The 19,741-nt window shown below is 37.9% G+C and overlaps 1 protein-coding gene across 1 annotated transcript in view; it reads left to right on the forward strand.

Moving 5' to 3' along the window:
- The window catches only part of NELL1 (neural EGFL like 1), a 288,958-nt gene that overhangs the window by 157,054 nt on the left and 112,163 nt on the right, over positions 1 to 19,741 (forward strand). The window contains exon 14 of the mRNA XM_035892643.1: positions 19,277 to 19,399. Coding sequence (XP_035748536.1) covers positions 19,277 to 19,399 — 123 coding nt within the window. The remainder of the gene's footprint in view (positions 1 to 19,276; positions 19,400 to 19,741) is intronic.

Here is a 19,741-nt window from a genome sequence, read left to right on the forward strand (position 1 = left end):
TGTAACACGGGCTCGAATGAATTTGAGTAGTCCTATACTGCTGAGTGAAGTGGTTCAGCTAGCCTCAGGTGAAGGCAAGAAGGCCAAACCTCCCACTCTTCCTCCTTCCCACAACCAAACTGCATATAAACTTGGTCTTCTGTCTGCTGAGCTCCTGAAGGACAAATAACTAAAGTGGTGTAAGCTGGAAGGCCCATCATTGTATACAATAATCCTACCCGAGATCTCTTCAGATAGCAGCCTAGAATCCATGATTGTTTCTTTTTTACTGATAAAATTAATTGCCTTTTTATTATAAGCTGGCATCTTGAACTGCAGTTGACCTAGTATTTATTCTCTGACAGCAAAGTTGGTTGCCTCAGAGAAAACATAGGCCTCCCTGCAACTATAATAGATCATAGAAGGAATCTCTTCCCTTGGTTCCATTTAATGATCATTTTGTGCCTTGAACCATAACAACCAGTAGTTTCATAATTAAATCCCAGCTAGCAAAACTATTCATGCTATTCGTGTGCATTAAAGGGATACTATATTGAATATTAGTGGACTCAATACCATCTAAAGTCTTTTATCAGTTAGACCTGTTCTGTAAAATGACTGTTTCTGTCTGTCCACCCTGACCTTTTTCCCCTTTAATTTCAGCAAGCAAGAAAGAGTTTTTTATTAATATTGGGTAAGAGAGTCTTCTACATTCTGATACTCATTTTACATACCTTTGTCGTAGCTCTGCTATTCATTTTCTCATAAGTACTGAGTAATAATAATCTTTTACATCTTTTTATTCATTTCTTTAAAGAAAACAAATGGGACCTTCCAAGGAAGAAAGTTAAGTGGATACATGAATATTATAGTGATCTTGGAAAAATAATGATTTTTATCACTTTCATGCTCCACAAAGAGGAGGATAATTGCTGCTATCTGTTTAAATCCTTCAAATGCTATTTGTTGGTATAATTTCAGTTGGCCACAATACATTATTTTCAATGTCCTTCCATTTTAAGATCTAATATAAAAATGTGACTACTTAGCAGATGATAAAAGTAAAATTGTGTCTGGAAAGGCAGTCAGGTTATTATGAAATATCTAATCTAATTAGATTAGGCGAACTTGATGTGATCTAAACCAATCTGTTAGAAGCAACAGTCAAAGGAGAATAACAGCCAGAGACTATTTAACAACAACAACAGTATTAATTATAGTCCTAAGATATTTCCATGTGAATCATTCAAGGTCTTTTAAAACAAGAGTGCATTGAGCATCTTAGTATTTTTTGTGAATCAGTTACCTTAGCTTTACAGTGAAGCACAGATTTCACACAAAATCCTATGACAGAGATTTTTTGCTCCTGTAAGTATCTGCAAACTTATCTTTTTTTTAGTTTCTATCTGGAACTATTCAAATGATAACCATTAAACTGAATATAACTGCAGTGGGAAGGCAGGAAAGTTTAGCCTTTGTGAAATATCAATTTCAGACATTGTATAATGATGATGGCTACATTTTTTTCTGTAGTTTCTTGACATTTGTGAATTGGTGCAGACAATGATGCTCCTGATTTTCCTCTGCTTTTTGAATGCTACCTCACCTTTCTTTTATAATAACTGGAAAGAATATGCAAAATTTTGTGAGAATTACATTTGTTCTTGCAGAGACACATTCTTGCATTTTTGATGTTTTCAGTTAGTGTACGAAGTATATACTTTTATTTTCTGTAAAGCAAAACGCTGTTAAATATTCTGTTCTAGTTCACCTCAATCCATTTTCATTTGAGTTTATTCTTTTTGAGCCTCAATTTGATGTTTTCAGTTAGTGTACGAAGTATATGCTTTTATTTTCTGTAAAGCAAAACGTTGTTAAATATTCTGTTCTAGTTCACCTCAATTCATTTTCATTTGAGTTTATTCTTTTTGAGCCTCAATATTACTTCTCTTTTTTGGGGTTTTTTGTTTTGGTTTTTTTTTTAGCACTTTTTTTCAGAGAATCTAAAGCTATTCTATTATATTACATTCCATGGCTTTGTTCTCCTGTATCTCTTCTTACTGGCAAATAGAACTAGTTCGTATCTTATTCCCATGCCACTTCCTCTTTTTGTGTACAGCTGATAGAAATCTGAGTTACAAGGTTTCTTCCTTTGTACATGTAGTTCAGGACCACCCCATTTTCAATTTTTTTTTTACTTTAATGCTGGTTATAGTCTTTTAATCTGTTAGATTACTATGGCTGGACCAATGGTTATCATACCAGCATTGATCGGAGATACGGTGATCCCTTCCAGCCCACGCAGAAAATGAGAAAAGCCTGTTCCGAGATGAGGTGGTAATCCTGCTGTAGTTAATGATCTTTGTTTGGTAGCTCCATTATTATTATAATACAACTTACACTGTGCCTTCTCAAGCAAGAAATGGCACTCAGCATCACAGAATAATAAATGTTTCTTTTTGAAAGGGTTTCTGAAAACCTTACAACACAAAGTCACAGGCTGTAATAATGCCAAGTAAGTATTTCAAAGAGAATAAACCTAAAATATGAATCTTCCCCATGAATTGTTCAGAAAAAGAATGGAAAATAGGATCATGAGCCAAAAATTGTCACTGTTTGTTGTGTTAGAAACAAAAGATGGAAATTATTTTGGGTCTGGAACTAACCATTGGTTCACCCAGTCCACTCTTCCCTGGGCATGCTTGGGCTAGTGAAGTTTCAGAGAAACATTGAAGTTAGCAAATGCCTTGCGTAGCTGACTCTTCGCTACAGAATGCTACAGGCTTATCTGAAGCCATCAACTGTCCATGTTAAAAATACTCAATTTTTAAGACATGTTTCCCTTTTATTGTGCCATGGTTATTTATTCACATTTTTTTGGTGAAAAGGAAAGGAGGGATCTCCTGATGCTTATTTTCTCCTTATATTCCTCATTGTCACTCCTCCAGCAGGGAGCTGCTGAGCTGTCTCAGAGTATTTCCGAAGCCCCATGCCCAGACACAGTTCTTGTTGGAAGTAAGAATTTAGTGCTAGGCTGCATTATGTGTTGCCATTCAGGTGTCTCATAGGGTTAACTGTGCTGAACTTTTCTTTCTACTTTGCATGGCTGCCTTTTGTAAAAGCTCTTTGGAAATACAGCAGTTTTGCCAGTGTTGGCATGGTCACTGGTGAAAGGACTAGTGACATATCATTCATCTTTCCCAGTGTGAATACTTTTTAGGGCCAAACGTGTATCCATCAGAAGAGCTCTTTCTGGTTGAAAAAGATTACTTTCCTCTCATTACAGAAGAGTTAAAAGAATCAATATTGTATATGTATATTTTTTTCAGCTATAAGATTATTCCTGGTTGACCTTACTTTGCCTCTTGTTAAATATTTGAAACACGTTTTTATCCTATTAATTTTCTAAACCGCGTGTGAACCCAGTGAGGTGTGCCCCACAAGATGACTTCCGTGGGTTGTAGTGGCATGAGGTACCCACTGAAATTCAATCCGTGGTTCCAGGCAAGCGTTTTGTTTCTCTAATTTGTTTTACCTGTCATCTTCATCATGCAGTCACCTAGGATGCAGGGTCAAATTGATATCAAAAGAAATCTTTTTTTCTCCCTCCAAATTAAACTATTAATATTTAGCGATTCAAATTATTACTGATTTTTAAGATCTTAATTGACCGATCTTTTTCTGCGGCATTGGAGTACTTGTGACTGTTATGCATATGGATCTTGCTTCTGTCTCTGTAAGATGGTGATTAGATGGAGGGCTCCTCGCTGACATCCGATCTGTACATATGGGAGCTTGTGGCAGGAGATTGTCTCCAGGGAATTTATTGCCGTGATGCTGCAGGCCCTGTCTGTGTGTTCAGGTTTTCTGAGCAGTAGTCAAAATCAAAAGCTCCATAGTCTTCTGTGGGAAAAAGTGATTTAATTATTCTAATGCTAATTTAGTGCTGATTCCAGCACTTGTGCAACATAGCTCTGGGATCCTTTGGAAAGGCATATACCTCTTCTCTGCAACATTATTTTCTTTTGTTCGCAAGCGTTTGTCACGTGTCACTTCTGAGACACCCATTGCCAATGACTGTAATCGGGTTTGAGCCCCGTAACTGGGAGGTGTTAAAAGGACTGGAATGATAGTCTTTATGAAAATTATGTGCAAGCAGTACTTGTGTTGCTTCCTTTCCTTCCCCCGCCTGTGGGACAAGGGGGCGGGAAGCAGGGGAACCAGGAACCTTGGCTTTTCCGCTCCATCTTGGGGTGTTCTTTTAGGAGATAGTCAATGAAGATGCAAAATGCCTTTGCAGAGGTTAGAGATCATATGTAGAGCAGGGATGCAATTTGATGTGTAAAGTACGTCTTCATTTAAATAATAAAACTATTTGATCTTTTTATTTCTTGAAATTCTGTGAAGCTCATGTCTGAGTATGTACGTCCTGACAACTTCCTCCAAATAATTTTACAGTGATTGTCTGTCTGATGCTTGACCTGCGACTGTAAGTTTACATCTATCACTTTTCCAGTGGGCTTGTTTCAGCCATTCCTTATCTCATTAAGTGATTACCAGCAACGCTTTTCTAATTATTTCTTGATTATTTGCTAGCTCTTGTACATAAAGGCTATCCCTGAAATGTCAGTGGTGCTCCAACATGTCATAACATTTAGAATCATAGAATTGTTTAGATTGGAAAAGACCTTTAAGATCATCAAGTCCAACCATTACCTGCCAGCTGACCGTGAGAGATGTCAGGTTTTGTTTAGATTCTTACCTCTTTGTTTCAAATGGTTCAAATATTCCAAATCCAGTCTCTTTCCCATTCTTCTCTGTTGGTAAAGAATTTTATTGTATTAGAGGAGTTTTGCGCTGACGTAACACCTTTCTAACCATTGCTTTACAAAAGAAGTGGCAAAAGTGTCTTCGTCACCAAGTCGTGTTGTCAGTTAATGAGAGAGAGGGGGGTGGAATTCACATTGTGCCAGATGTTCTCACCCCGGATCATGCTTTCTCCTCTGGGTACGTTCTGCAGGAAGGTCTGTGCTCAGGTTAGCTAACAGCATCATTGCTCCCTTGTCTGAGCTGGAGTGCTTTTTATAATCCTGCTGTTCTTCTCTGGAATATATGCTGGAATTAAATTTTAAGAATTTTAATCAGCACAACAGCATGCAATAGGCACAGCTACACGTGTTTCGTGGAGGTTGTTTCTTGTGAACGAGAAACTTGGTCTTTCCAAGTTCACCATCGCTTGATTCTCATTTCTCATTTTCTCTCTCATTTGACTTCTGTCTCACTTTTCCTAGTGAAACGATCTAATCCTCCTCCTGAAGTTTCCTGCTTCCTTTGTGATTTGTGGTCTTTTAACCCCACTTTCTCTGTCTCATGGGTGCATAGATACGGATTTGTCTTGTCAGTATTAGGTACCCAAGCTCAGTACGGAGTTTCATTGTGCCGCCTTCTGTGAAGTGATTTTTTTCAGACATTCCTCACACCTGGTGTTTTGCTTTCCTTCTTAATTAGCTCATGCTTTGCCAAAGGCTGAATGCAGTATCCTAGCGCCCGCAGCAGAGAGACTTTGGGTGGCACTTGGTGAGTCAGGTGCTGGTGAATGCTGAAAAGGGAGCCAGAAAATGAATGTGACTTCATCCCCCAGGGGCCCCTGCTCTGAATCTCCAGTGCATTTCTGCAGTGCTTTCCATGGTGTTTGATGATTTTAGGTACTTCAGGTTACTGCCTCTACCCTCCCTAAAATTATGTGCTAAGTTTTTTTTGATAAAAGACACCTTTCTTGCATCATCAGTTTTCTTGAATAATTCTGTACTTAAATCCCTGTTTTTCTTGGCTAGGAACGCATACTGCTGGTGATTACTTTTCTGTGGCTTTTTAAATGCATTTGGAGCAGAAGTCTTTTAGAGAAGAATTCCCTGTTTGAAGGAACATCAACCAACCATGGCTTTTTTTCAGTCTCATGGATGATAGGTTTGCGTATCTGAGTAATTTTTATTAATTTTTGCTGAAATTATGAAAGTGCAAAATAAAGTTGTACTGTCATTATTCTTTGGTAAGTTAGTTGTGAAAGCCCGAGCCATGCACAGCATATAAATTCTGTTTGATATAGCTTTTGTCTCAGCAGCTGGATCTTTGTACTGTGCAGTGTTTTGCTGATATAAGAAGGTACGGTTGCAGCCAAAGGAACTCAGGTTGTGATCTTGTCAGATCTCATAAGACAAGTGTGGTCTATTGTGATCACTATTAGGGTAGAATATCTCCTGGGAAAAACATAGGTGCCTTAGGAAATGATGATGCACTAGTCGCCATTTCTGCTTTCAAATCAAGATTGATTCTGTGTGCTGAGAGTAAATATAACGCTGAAGTTGCACTCTTTGAGGGGTAAAATGATTTGGTCGCTTCCTTCCATGTAAAAATTCCATGGTATTTTTGTGAGGCTAACAGAGTAAACTGAAAACTAATACACAGGAGTCGCATAACTAGATTTTTCTTCTTTTTTCTAAGTGCTGAGAACCCATTTGTCCTATTTAAACATGCTGGGGGAAGTTAGGTTTTCCTAGTGATCCATTTAGTAATTTAGATACCTAAATACTGTCTTAAAAGCCAGGTTTTGGACATCCCTTTTTAAGAATCTCAATCAGCACTCAGTGGTTTTGCTGGGTGAGCTGCAACGAGGCAAATATTCTGCTTACTTTCACGAAGAAGCGACAGTCCGTTTCTCCTCTGTCAAAAGCTTAAAAAGACTGGAGTCCACCCTTTTTGCATTTGCTGAATTAGAAACTTGTACCTAAAACTTAAAGGTGCTAAGTCTGCAGGGAAACCTAATGGCTCGACTCTGTCTAACTTTGTAAACAGAAAATTGAGAAAACTATGCTAAGTCTGTGTGACTTTTGTATCAGCTGTAATACACGCTCCAACACTCTGCAAGCCTTTTCGTTGCATCTCTGATAGGTGCAGAGAAATAATATGTGTCCTGTCCTCAGTATACCTGAACTCTGCTACAAAATTTTTCCTGTGATTTTATGTCTTCTTGCGTCAGCGGATTGACACATATTTTACACATGCGGCTTCATTTAGAACCAATTCCACCTTACTATACCGCAGTAGCACTCATAGACCTTTGTGCAAGTTTGAAATGGGTATGTATTGCTTTTTGGTTGTGGTTTTTTTTTTTTTTTTTATGTGGAAGTTAAAGTATCATGGAGTGCTGAAATCTGAAACTCTTTTGAACTTGTATCACCAATATAAGTTCATCAACCCATGATGAAACGTTGGCTAAAAATTGTACCCAAAGGTCTATTTTGTACTTCTTGTATTAGTGATTTTGAGATTTCTGCAAAATAAAGCTTGCACCTATTGTTGAGCTGAAAATACCTGAAAGATGAGGTTCTGGTATCACCTTCATAAAATATGCAGGTTTTGCAATTTTATGGATAAAAAGCAGCCTGTCCTTTCAGATTAAGTTATATTGCTATGTCAGTAAATCAGTACCATATTGCTTTAGGGTTTCTTTTCTGACACAATGCAGGTACTTAGACCTTTTAGCAACACAGAGGCAAAATAAAATTGTATCTTAAGATATAATGGTAACAGGCATCTCTCCTGAAAACTGTAAATTAGGCAGTGGCAACTGCTAGACAAAGTCTCGGGTTTTCAGATTGTGCCATTTCGTGCAATTTCTTTATTTTCCTAAGTGAATGTCCTGTGATTTAGAGAAGCTGAAAGCTTCGTAGAACTGTTTTTTAACCATCCCTCTATCAATATTAGTGTCACCGCTCCAGTCTAGCTGGAACTGTGGAGTTGCTCTCTTTCAGTGTGGTACATCACGTTGAGTTCAAGGCTTTATTTGCTTTTTGTATGAATTTGTCTGCTTTGTAACTCTGTCAAGAAAAGCAATAACTACTTAGAGAAATTTGGATTAACTAGTGCTTTACAAATATACAAATCAATATACACTATCAAGGTGCCTCATAAAAGTCCAATGCCTTGATGCTTATCTAGTTTGTGGAAAAGATAGGGATTGTATTAGAAGTTCAATACCCCATAATAATAATCAAGATGACCATATTGCTTAGCATGTCCCAGTTAAAAAATATTGGTATGCATTATAATTCAGACATGATAGTATGACTTGTGTGACGTACTGTGTTGGTGAGAGAGCTCAGAACAGAATGAGCTTCCAGCATACGGAACCTGGGCTCTGACGATTGCACATCAAGGCCACACTGTATCTTTTACGAAATCTGGAGTTTCTTCTGGCTTCCTTAACTATAAGAATAAGTAAATAAATAATAGACTGGCATGCAGACCAGGTTACTGCAAACCTCTAGACATACGGTGCATATAAACTGGTCATTCTGGTTTGTAAATCCAATAAAGAGAAACACTTTTAAGATGTTTCGGTTCTTGCAGATGAGGGTATAGCCATTTGCTCTTCAACACCACATTTCCCCTGTGTACAGTATTACATTTTTGTTAACTTTGGGAACCATTTCTTTGCTCCTCTTAGACTTCGACTTAATAATTGATATCCCTTAGTCATAAAAATGGGATTGTATTGGGCTGTGTTTCATTAGCAATATGCTGTATGCTCCCTTTACCCTGGTTTCGGCTGGGATAGACTTGATTTTCTTCATAGTGGCTTGTGTAATAAGAGATGCATTCTGAGCTGTAGGACCAGCAATGAAGCTCCTTTGCCCTCTATTACCATTAAATTTAGGGATTACTCTGAGTCTGTAAGACTGCAAATGGGCAATCCTTATTACTTAGTTTCAGTTCTAAAAGATCATCTGATCTTGGGGAGTTCAGCCTTAGTCCTGAAGGCTAGGAGGGGTATGGATATGCCAGCTCTAAGCTCAGTGAGAAACTGTACTTGCCAAAGAGTTCATTCTTTTGATGGTATGAATTTGCCAACTCTTCAAAGCGTAAAGATAATAAAAGAGCTTTTTTGGCAATGGAGTGTGGTTTCTTCGTTAGTGGAATTTTTTTCGTTTTCATCTCCAAATCTGCAATATGCAGGCCTCTCCAAACTCTTGCATTGAATTTCTTGTCTAGACCTGGTTTGAGCTGAATTTGATGCCTGTCTTCACAATTGTGCTCAAAGTTTGTTGGCAGGTTTTAGAATTAATGATACACATAGCTCATGACAAAGTTGCCTCTCACATATTTTTATGTGAGAAATATGTTGAGATGGAAGATGTGGAAACTGTAATGGATTATTAATCCTCTAGCACAATCAGACAAGCTGTCCTAGCGTGTGGTGTTTACATACTGATTTTTTTTTTTCTCAAGATCACTTTTCAGCAGTAGAAAACAAGACAATGCTGCATCCAAACACGAACAATCTGGCTTTCAAAAAGAAGTCCACAAAACTGCAGCAAAGTGTCCAGCTTAAATTGAGAGTATGTCAGGTGGATTGCCATTTTATTATCAGCCTGCTTGCTTGTTAAGGACACATTCTAGAATTTCTGTATTATATGTCAACATTGTTAATATTTCCCCAGTAAATATGACATGGAAATTCAATCTCAAAAAACCCTTCATACTGTGACTTTTCACACTACTAATCTAGGAGCTGTTCTTCTATATTAATAAAATGATTTTAATATTCTTTACTAATGTGACACGTCTATTCAAACACACTTTAAAAGGTTAGGGAAATAACATTGAAATGTAAAGGAAACAATAGCGTATGCTGCCAGTGATTCTTGCATTTTTGAACATTTGACCTAGTTTGTTCAATGCTGTTTTTCTTTAATCTTGGGGAGCTTCTTATCAGGGTGCAATGTGTCCAAACCTTAAATGCAGTTTTTCAGTATTTCACGTTTCCAGATTTTCCTCTTTTTCCTTTGCTTTCTTGTTTTCTTTTTTAGTATTGTGTTCAGAAAACAATAAAACCAAATGTCTGTCTTCCCACTTCCTAACAAATGTTCTATAGGCATTTAAGATATATGTGCAAATATTTTATAGTGTGCTAGCAAGAGATCCACTTCTTTTTTCTTCTCCTCTTGGAGAAAACAAATGCGATGTTACTGGCAGCAAGGCTACCTATTATTCATCTTGATTTAGCCAAAAATAAACATTTTTATCATAACAATTTAGAATTTCCTATTACTGCTCAGTGAACTCATCTCATGGAAATTCAAATGGGTACTATTGGTAGTTGTTTTCATAAAGTAGGAGGCAGAACAGAGGGTCAGAGTATAAAGTACCTTTCCCTTGGGTGAAAAAAAAAAAGAAAAGAAAATGAAGATAGGTGTATATATACATACAAATGCTCTAAATTAGCCATTACCATTCAGAGAAGAGGTACTGGAATTATTGCACATAGTTCTCTGAAAATGTCAGTTCACTGCTCAGCCGTGGTCAAAGATGAGCAGAATAGTGAGATCCTTTGGGAAAGGCATTGAAAACAAAATGAAAAATATTATTATGCTATTGTATAAATCCATGATGTTCTGGTGAATCCTGTGTGCGCTTCTGGTCTGTCCATCTCGAAAACTGAGGGCATGACATGGAGACCTTCAGTTCAAGAGGGGAGGGAGGTGGTAGAGCAGAACTCCTTCGGATTGTAGAACTGGATACATCATATGCATGCTTGCACACACCCTCTTTAGGATGCTTATGATGTGAATAGCTGGCAGCAAAAGGTCTTGTGTTGATACAAAAGAAAATTTAAAGGGTATCTGATATTTTATTAATTTCAAACAGAACCTGACTTTTTGTTTTTATGCACTGGGTTTATTCACATAACTTAGAGTATAATATGAAAAACAGATTTAACAGGACTGAATGGAGGCAAAGACTGGAAGTGTAAACTGAATTGAATACTAAAGAGGGTAGATCATCCAAACTTCATAGCAAATGCTTCTTCGTTGACTATTCACAAATAGTTTCGACTCAATACACTTTGGGTTTCTGTATGTTAAATTAGGGTAAGCATAAAAGGGAAAACAAAAGCTCCTTATGAAAAACATTGGTTTATGAAACGTGTGTTCTACAAGCATTTCTGGGAAAAAAAAAAAAGCTTTTATACTATATCTTTTTGTCATCCATGGTTGTTCTTATTTCTGTCCATATATATAACATGAGAGCGGAACTTATGGGATTCATAGGAATAAGGATCATTAGTAAGGTCAATTTTTCAGCAATAAATTATGAAGTCTCTATATATTGGAACAGAATACAGACCTTTGCATTCATTTCTGCTTTCTCCTTCTTGCTGAGGAGAAATAAAGAAGGACAAGCATCTCAGTGCAGAAGGCATGAGTTGTAAAGACTTCACTCACTGAATGTTGAAATCATACCAACTGATGTACAGGTGTCATTTAGTGCCCACGTTTCCATGCTGGCCTCTTTAGGATGAGGCAGTAGGGTTTAGTCCATTTTCCCCTAGATATTTCCATATATCATGTTAGTTATGATACACATTAAGGGCATAAATAAGATTACATTGCTTTGGTTGATGATCTTCTAATACATGACTACAAAAGATTTCACTGTGGTGTGAAAATCTAAACTAAACCAACTGATAACTAAAGCTGAAATTGAATCACCGAGTCAAAACTCAGGAATTCTCTCTAAATACCAGTTTAGGAACATGAATCTTACTATTTTGTTACATTGGTTTCTAGGACAGTTCCAGGCAGATTAGAACAAAATAGAATGAAAAGAATAAGCATGGCTTGTGTTAGTAATGTATTTTATAAACTTGATTGTAGATAGGTGAATGTGACCAAAATCTAACCAGGTGCCAGAAATCCAAAGAAAGAATTTTATTTTATAACTCAAAAGGAAACATTCAAGAGGTTTTATTCCAAGAGGCAACTGCATGCACATTCGGAATTCTATATTCAGATTAAATCCCACTATTTCTTCCTAGTTACCCAAGAGTAGCATATGTCTGTTCTTCTAGAATGTGGTCCAAATAATTTCATGTTTAACACTAGAAGCTAGTTGGTTGTGTTGTAAATTACAATAGCATTTTAGTTTCTTATTAAAAGAACAGCAAATCTGTTATTTCTGCCAGTATTTGTATGTTTATCTGCTTATAAGGAGAATGTTGCAGCATATCCTTACATCAACGAGCAAGCGGGGCTTTTCTGTTCTGTGCCCTGTTCCTCCTCCTTGTTTCCTTGCAGAAATGGACAGGGTGAGCTTGGATGACTGAAGTTAAGAATGGGCGTAGATAAACTTTGCTTTGTTTCTTTAGTTCTCATGAGTAGGGGAAAATACAGATTTTTTCTTTTTCCAGGGTTGTCTGGATTCACAATTAGTTATTATCTTTCACCAGCTTACCATCTGCACTGTAATTTCTTGTTTGATGTATGCATCTTGTTTCTAATTGCCCTGGTTTTCTGGGGAAGATTCTTCCTGTGTGTTCAGGATAATGCTTCCTTTTTTTCTGTCTATTTAAAACTTATGCCTTTTGTTTCATCAGAGCTTTTTATGAGCTGAAATCCTGATTCCACTAAGTCCACAATTCTTCCTAAATTCAATTTTTTAATCTCTCATTTTTAAAGCCTTAGTTATTACATAGACACTCGGATCCTAATGCCAGGCACCAAAGCGTTGCTGCTTTTTAAAAGTATCTGCAGAGATGACTTTCTCCTTTTTGAGTTTTCAAAGACCATTTCCTACCTGTTGCCAGATAGCTAATTAGTTTTACATTAGGGCATGTATTCTTTACAAATGGCCTCTGTATTAATGAACAATGGTAGCATCTGATGACCTTGCTATTCCATAAATGAGTCGTCTCTCTATTGTTAAGTAAGTCCTTTGGTGTACAGAAATGCTTGCTGCATTTGTGGTCCCATACCCCAGTAGCAGATTGTCATCTCAACAATTTAGAGAACGACTAAGATTTCTTTTCAATGTTGTAAAAATAAGAATAAATAGAAATAGTCAGAATCTTTGTACAATGTTTTCCAAAGATGAATGTTTTATTATTAAAGTGTGAAGGCTTTGAAGAACTAATAGAAGAAAATCCTTACAATAAGAAAATTGTTTCCATCTTGTAAGCAAGTTTAAATTGGGGCCTATTCTTGTAATGAGAAGTGAGAGTAGCTGTGGTGAAAGACCATTCAATGGGATATGTCCCCAGTAATTGCATTCCAGTGTCGGTCCTTTTTCAAAGAGCATCCTTATTTAAAGAAAATAAAGATAAAAAGGTCAACACTCTTGCTGAAAAATAAAGCCTGCGTCAAATGTACCTTTTAGAAATTATAAGTTTGAAATCCATTATGGGCTTTTGAACTGTGCAAGGGAAAGCTATCCTGATGTTTACGGTTAGTTATGACTCTTGACTAAAAGGTTCTTAGCTTTACTGTGTGTTGTTTGCTATATATTTTCAATCTATGGTTCTAATTTTCTATTAAATATTTTGGACAAAGCATACAACAATACAAATACTTGAGTTATTCCAGGCATGTACAGAAAAGAATAAAAAAAAGAGAAAGGTAAAGCAGAGAAGATCCTGTCTTTAGAGCCCACATAAGTCTGGTAAGTCTAATGGGGTTGTCTCTTTCAGCACGGGAAAGCAGAAGAATCCTAGAAATGCTGTAGTACCTCTGAAAAATGCATTTAACATCCCCCCCCCAAATATAATCAAAGGCCCTCTTCCTCTTGTATAATGAATAGAAAAAGATTTTACTGAACAGATCTCTGTAGTAAAAATTTGGATATTTATAATTCCCAAACCTTCAAGAGTATAGAAACATGCCATTTTTTTATTACTGACAGTTCTTCTGATGTTAATTGTCAGAGCTGCCTAGAACCTTTCACAAAAACTACGTTTCATGTACATATGAACGGAGACAATTTGTATTTACCTTTAATTGTTTATTTATACTTTTAGGTATTTGTGTCTCTGTATTTATAAACATATGACAGATAAATCCTTTTTCTTTTTTTACTTGCATGTGTTCTGAATTGTTTTTATGTGGTGTTTTTGACTTACAAACAGTTTTGCAATACAATGTGGGCGGCTTTATGCAGAACACATTACCTCAGACAGACAAAATCTTTGTATGGCAGATTCCACTCTGCCCCCCCGCCCCCGCCCCGCACTTTTCCTACTCCATTCTTCCAGTTCAATGTAGCCCAGAAGAGAAGGGTTTTTTTCAAGTATCACAAAAAAAAAGTAGGTGTGTAAGATTGGGCTGGAAAAATGGGGATATGGAAGATTTGGCAGAAACACAGGTGCCTGAAGCTTGCTGACTTTTTTGTCCTTGTTGGAATATTCTTATTTATGCTTCACACCGAAGTGATCAGCCATCAGCAGGGTTATGGATTAATGGTGGAGCAGCTGGAAAGCTTGCTCATCTGCAGTGTGCAGGAGCTGCTACAACCTGCAGGTGCTTTCACTTCATTAGCCTAAGTAGGTACCTGTGCTTTGAAGAAAGCTAAAGGTCTGTTTAAAGTTTAAGCCGGGGGCTTCACAGCTGAAATGCATCACGACTGAATATTCTGCCGTTGCTGGAGGTGTAGCTAATACAGCTATTAGCAGAGGCTTGACCTTTCATAGTGAGTGTTCTGTTAGTAGGCACGGAGATTAGTTGTGTTGCTGGACTTCTGCTGCCTCAGGTATTATTTAACCTGGTTTTTACATAGGTACGCAGTAGATGTTGGCTGCTGATGTTGCAGATGTTGGTGCGTTGTGCTTTTTGCTTGCTTGGGGTCTGTCTGCCCTCAAGCATGCGCACCAGTACAGGGGGTTGCAGCTCTCTCTATGGCAGTCTGGTAATTGTGCTTATTTTGGCTGTTTCTTACTAATTTCATGTTATTGAGACTTTAACGGGAAATGGTCTGTGTTTTCCCATTGTACTGTAACTAGTTTCTTCTCTGGGATTTCAGGAAAAAGGAGGTATCGTGTGTGGCCTACTATCAATGTGCTTACAGACCAACCTGTGTTTTGGTATAAGGTGGTTTTCTGTGATTTGTAGGGTGCATTCGTGCTTCTTATAATAGGATGTGCAACTAACCATCTACTTGAAACTATTTTCTGGTGAATTAACTTTGCTTCTTATGTGATTGTTATCTCTGTAAGGCCATGTAATATTGAAACAAATTTTCTCAGACAGCTCCTGAGTATTCTAATCATCAAGACAAACTTATTTTTATTAGGTCGCCTGTGAACAAAGCAGAGATAACTATAATGCTTATCTTCAAACGCTGTGCACGTGCCGTCATGTAATGCTACCCACGTATAAACATCAGCATCCCCAGACCCACAGTGCTGTCGGAGTGGGCTTCTGTTCCAGCTGATGCAATTTTGGTTGCCTGAGGGCAAGTAGTTAACCAGGGGTGACTTTCCAGTGGCAGCTTTTTCAAATAGAAGTTTTCTGTAGAGATTTTGTTTTAAAGGCTTTACTACTTCTAAAACTGAAGCATCGCTTAATGTATGCACAGAGGACACCTACAGTTCATATGTGTCATGATTCCAGAGTCATATGACACAGGCGGCAGAGAGATGGTTTTGTAAAAGGATGCCTAGTTTCTTACCAATGAACTTTCAAATTCTTTTGGAGGCTGATGGCCATCCTCAGATAAAGGCTGAGGAAAGAATGTGCTGTATAGTCATTGCTTCACAAGCTGGCTTGCTTCAGCTGTGAACTCGGAATGTAAGATACTCTTGAGGGTTTTGGAAAAGTTTATGAAAGCTTTTTGGAAATTCTAGAAAGTTTTTATCCAGAAGGAAAATGTTAGGTTTAAATGTGTAGTTTGTGGGCCTTAGCTGTAGCTTGGTGGCTAGGAAACAGGGACAGGTGAGCTGAGACTTCAGAGATGATGTGTCCTTTCATACCTTGTCTCTGCTTGCAGGAAAATGAAAGTAAGTAGAAGGGAAACCAGCAGTTGATACTTGATTCTTCCTTTTTTGCGATAGAAGGTTGATACCTTTTAGTTATCTGTAAAATCTTTAGTATTTGAGGATTTCGGAAGAGTGACAAATACTAAAAAAGAAATAGAATCTTGTAATATTCTCATTTTATAGAGGGAGACAGAGGTACAAAAAAGTAACTGATCTCTCTGGCTTTATCAAAGACAAAGCATGGAATAGAGGAGGCAATAACCAGGATTGCCGAGTAACAGAAATACTACTGCTGAAGATAATTTACAGAGATTTCATAAAGAGACTTGTCTGTAAGCAAAGACTGATGCTGCTGTTGTAACCGTTCTTCTGAAATGGTACCTGTTTCTTGAAATGGGTCTTAATAACCCAGGGCAATGAGTGTTGGGTCAGGGAATTGCATCCTAGAGCACTGTCCTCAGCAAGCCTGCCAGTTCGTTTTGTCTTTGATCATAAGCTTCTTCTGTGTACATTATATAACAAATAGAAGTCGCAGAGAGATGGATGACTTCAATCAAATTTAATGATGACCATTTCATTCCTGAGCACGGCTGCGTATTTATTTATATCTACATACATATTTGTGTGTGTATAAAAAATAATTTTAAAAAACCCCAAACAACTTCTGTTTCTGTTGTTTAGAATCCCCTTTCTTGTGCTTCTCATTTTCAGCTGAAAGGGAAATTGTCAAAATAAGATATGACTTTGAGATTTATTTTTTTTTTGTCTTCGTTCTCCCCTTTTTGATGCTTTGGAATGATACCGTTTGTGATTCCTCTCACTTGTTTTGTGTCCTTCTCTTCCAGTCTTTGATTGCTATCTAGTCAGATCGCATTTACCATAACATTAAAGAAAAGCCGGTTCTGTCTGATGTGCTTGAATGGGAGATTTGGAAAGTGATGTGTGTAAGAAAGAGATGTTCTTTGCAAATTAGTCATAATCTCCTTTGAGTTTAAACAAAACATGAGCCCACCTTCCACCAAGTTCTCCAAAGGATGATCTCTTGTGAGGGAGAAGAAAATGCAAGATAACTCACTACTGACAGAATCTTAAGGATTTTTTCCATCTGGAATAAAAGATTTTTGTAGCTTGACAGAAAATCAATGCTTTCTCATTCTTATTAGGCATGTAGCAACATCATCTCCAGACATCTCTACACCAGGGAAAATTTAATTTAAAGTTCCCATCATTGCAGCCGTACTGCTGCTAAGAAATCTTGGGATTCCTCATGTAGATGAGGTTCCCTTAGTCCTCCTTGTGCAAGCAGCATTGGGATGTCTCATGAAGGGCAGGTTCCCATGATCAGATTTGTTGCTCACTCTTCAGTTTATATCTCCTTAGAAAAAACTGACCTCCGCTTTAAGTATGACTGGGAATGCAGCTTTGTCAGTGTTAAATCTTTCAGTAGTGCCAGCATCTGTACAGCTGCCGGAGCAGTAAATGCAATAATTTACATTGTCTACGTCCTAGAACAACATAGAGTATAATCTCTTGTGTATTTTGGCAAAACACATGTTACCACAGGGAAATCTTTTGCTTATACTTGAAGTGCTGAGAAGCTAATCAACTAATTTTAGCAGTTGTTTGAGTAGAGATGTTCTTATGTGTACCTGGGCCTATCGCAAAGGCATTCTCATTATAGTTTGAATACAAATACACGAAAGCTGATGGCAATAACTAGTAAGAGTAGTAAGAGGAGTGAGAGATTACGGAGAGGGTGTCTGTCTTAAAAGAAAGCATCATGCAACTTCAACTGCCTGCTAGGTGCCTCCTTGGAGGGTAGCTTGATGCTGTTTGTGTCCGACCTAGCAGTCTGAGCACCATGAGACCAGAGCGGCAATGCTCACACTGTGGTACAGTTTCTTAAAAGATGAAGGAGAGAACAGGCAGCCCTTGAAGAAGCCTAGCATCCAGAATATATAAGGCATCTGAAAATTGCAAAGGAGCTGAAATGAATTATCAAGTAGAGCTAGGGACCACCATAAGCTAACAAGCGTAAATGTAAGCCTGAATTTATCAGCTAAAGCCAGGCACATTTGAGTGGGTGTGCATGAGAGATTCTTGCTGAAAGCAAAGAGTGAGCGAGTGGTATATCGCTTGATGCTCTTTAAAAGAAAATGGTTGCAATCCATATCATTTTGCTGTCAAATGTATTTGAAGAATAGAAGACATGTCGGATATACGTTCTGCAAATAGTTATCCAAGGTGTTCCAGAAGTATTTGGTTCGGAGGGTTCCTTGGAATCCACCGTTCAAATCTACATGTGCCTTAAGTTATCTTGAAATTGGCTGTTGTTCTATGATGTGGGAAAGCGACAGCATAGCAGAGGCTAACTTTAGCCTGGCAAAGCCGGAGATCATCTTGTTCTCAATGGAGAGGATCTTCCAAAGGCGTTAATTCAGCATCTGTAAAAATGAGTATTTTGCTCATGTTTTAGAGCCACTACTTCTCTCTGTGGTCTATAGGAGGCTAAATTTAGTCTGTAGTCCTTTGAACACCCCTTACACACTGATATATTTAAGCAAATCCTTGATACCACAACGGGATACCTTTTACCTTTCAGTACATGGATAATAGCCCGATGATTGCAGTTCCGTAAATGAAGACTACTGAGAAGGGTTCCACATTCTGATTTTTTTTTATGTCTGTTGTCCTTTGTGTGTTTTTAAGAGATTTCATTGCATCCTCTTGATTCCACTGAACAAAACTGTAAATCCACCAGTGCAAAGGTGTAAAATATTCAGGTTTTCTTTTTGCAATCCTACTGCATGAAGGAAGCTCCTAGTTAACTGCAGGATGAAGCAAGAAATTTCAGGGTCAGGTAGCTTGCCACCTCTAACTGGTCCTTTACTAGAACAAAATGTAGCAGGAGAGTAAAGTGCAGGAGCTGCAGCAAATTAGGCTCAGTGGCAGTAGAGTTGCAGGATGAAAGCAAAATATAGCCCATTTGTCTGGAAGTCTGTTTGGGGTTCGGTGGTATGAATGGTACTCTAAAAATGTAAAATGTTATTACACGGTATTAGAGAAAGATTCAGCTCAGCATGCATAAGAGTGGCTGTGACAACTGTATATTTAAAGGGTGTGCTGTTAGAGCATCTCTTGTTTTCGCTTACTTTGTATTTATGCTTTTACTGCTGGTGATGGATGATGATGTAAAAGCAGATATTCTTTTGTGATAACCTTCTTCATGAGTTTTTGTCATTGCTATACCTTGCCCTCTCACAGATTCTTTTTTTTTTTTTTTTACTGGTTTTGTACCTAAATAATCTACTGTCAGCATGCACATGTTGTTGAGTCTCGTAATTGAAGCAGACCCATAGCTGACTCCCACACCAAACTCCCACCACTCAGCCATTGTGGAAACCTTGTTACTCCACTTGGTTTTTGAATGCCATGTTACGACACTGAAAAGCTCACTGTCTCTCAATTTTTGTTCCCCTCTTCCCCTCGTAGAGCATGATGAGTGCGGCGGCGAACACCATAACTGTGATGAGAATGCAATCTGTACTAACACTGTCAGGGGACATAGCTGCACCTGCAAGCCCGGATACGTGGGGAACGGGACCATCTGCCGAGGTAAGTCTGTTACTCCAGGAACCCCATAGAAGTGGCAGACTCTATTAACATTTTCTGACAGTCACCTACATTCTGGTAACTTGTGATGGCTGGATTCTGTCAGCGCTTTGCTGTAAGATTTATCATCTGGCAAACGGGGTATGTGTGGAGATGATGGGGATTGATTTTTGCATAACTTCTTGGTAAGAAGGAAATATTTTGGGAATGCTAGAAGGAAAGTACTTTTCATTTACTGTCACCGAATGCTGTCAGTTGAGCTGGTGTCATTCAGACTTTAAGCGATGTTCGTTGTTTTATAAACTGTGGATTGTATGTGCTATCACTTTTGGCTTTTCCAATTTG

The sequence above is a fragment of the Egretta garzetta genome, unplaced genomic scaffold, assembly GCF_000687185.1.
Source record: "Egretta garzetta isolate BGI_Z169 unplaced genomic scaffold, ASM68718v1 scaffold454, whole genome shotgun sequence".
Taxonomy (NCBI): domain Eukaryota; kingdom Metazoa; phylum Chordata; class Aves; order Pelecaniformes; family Ardeidae; genus Egretta; species Egretta garzetta.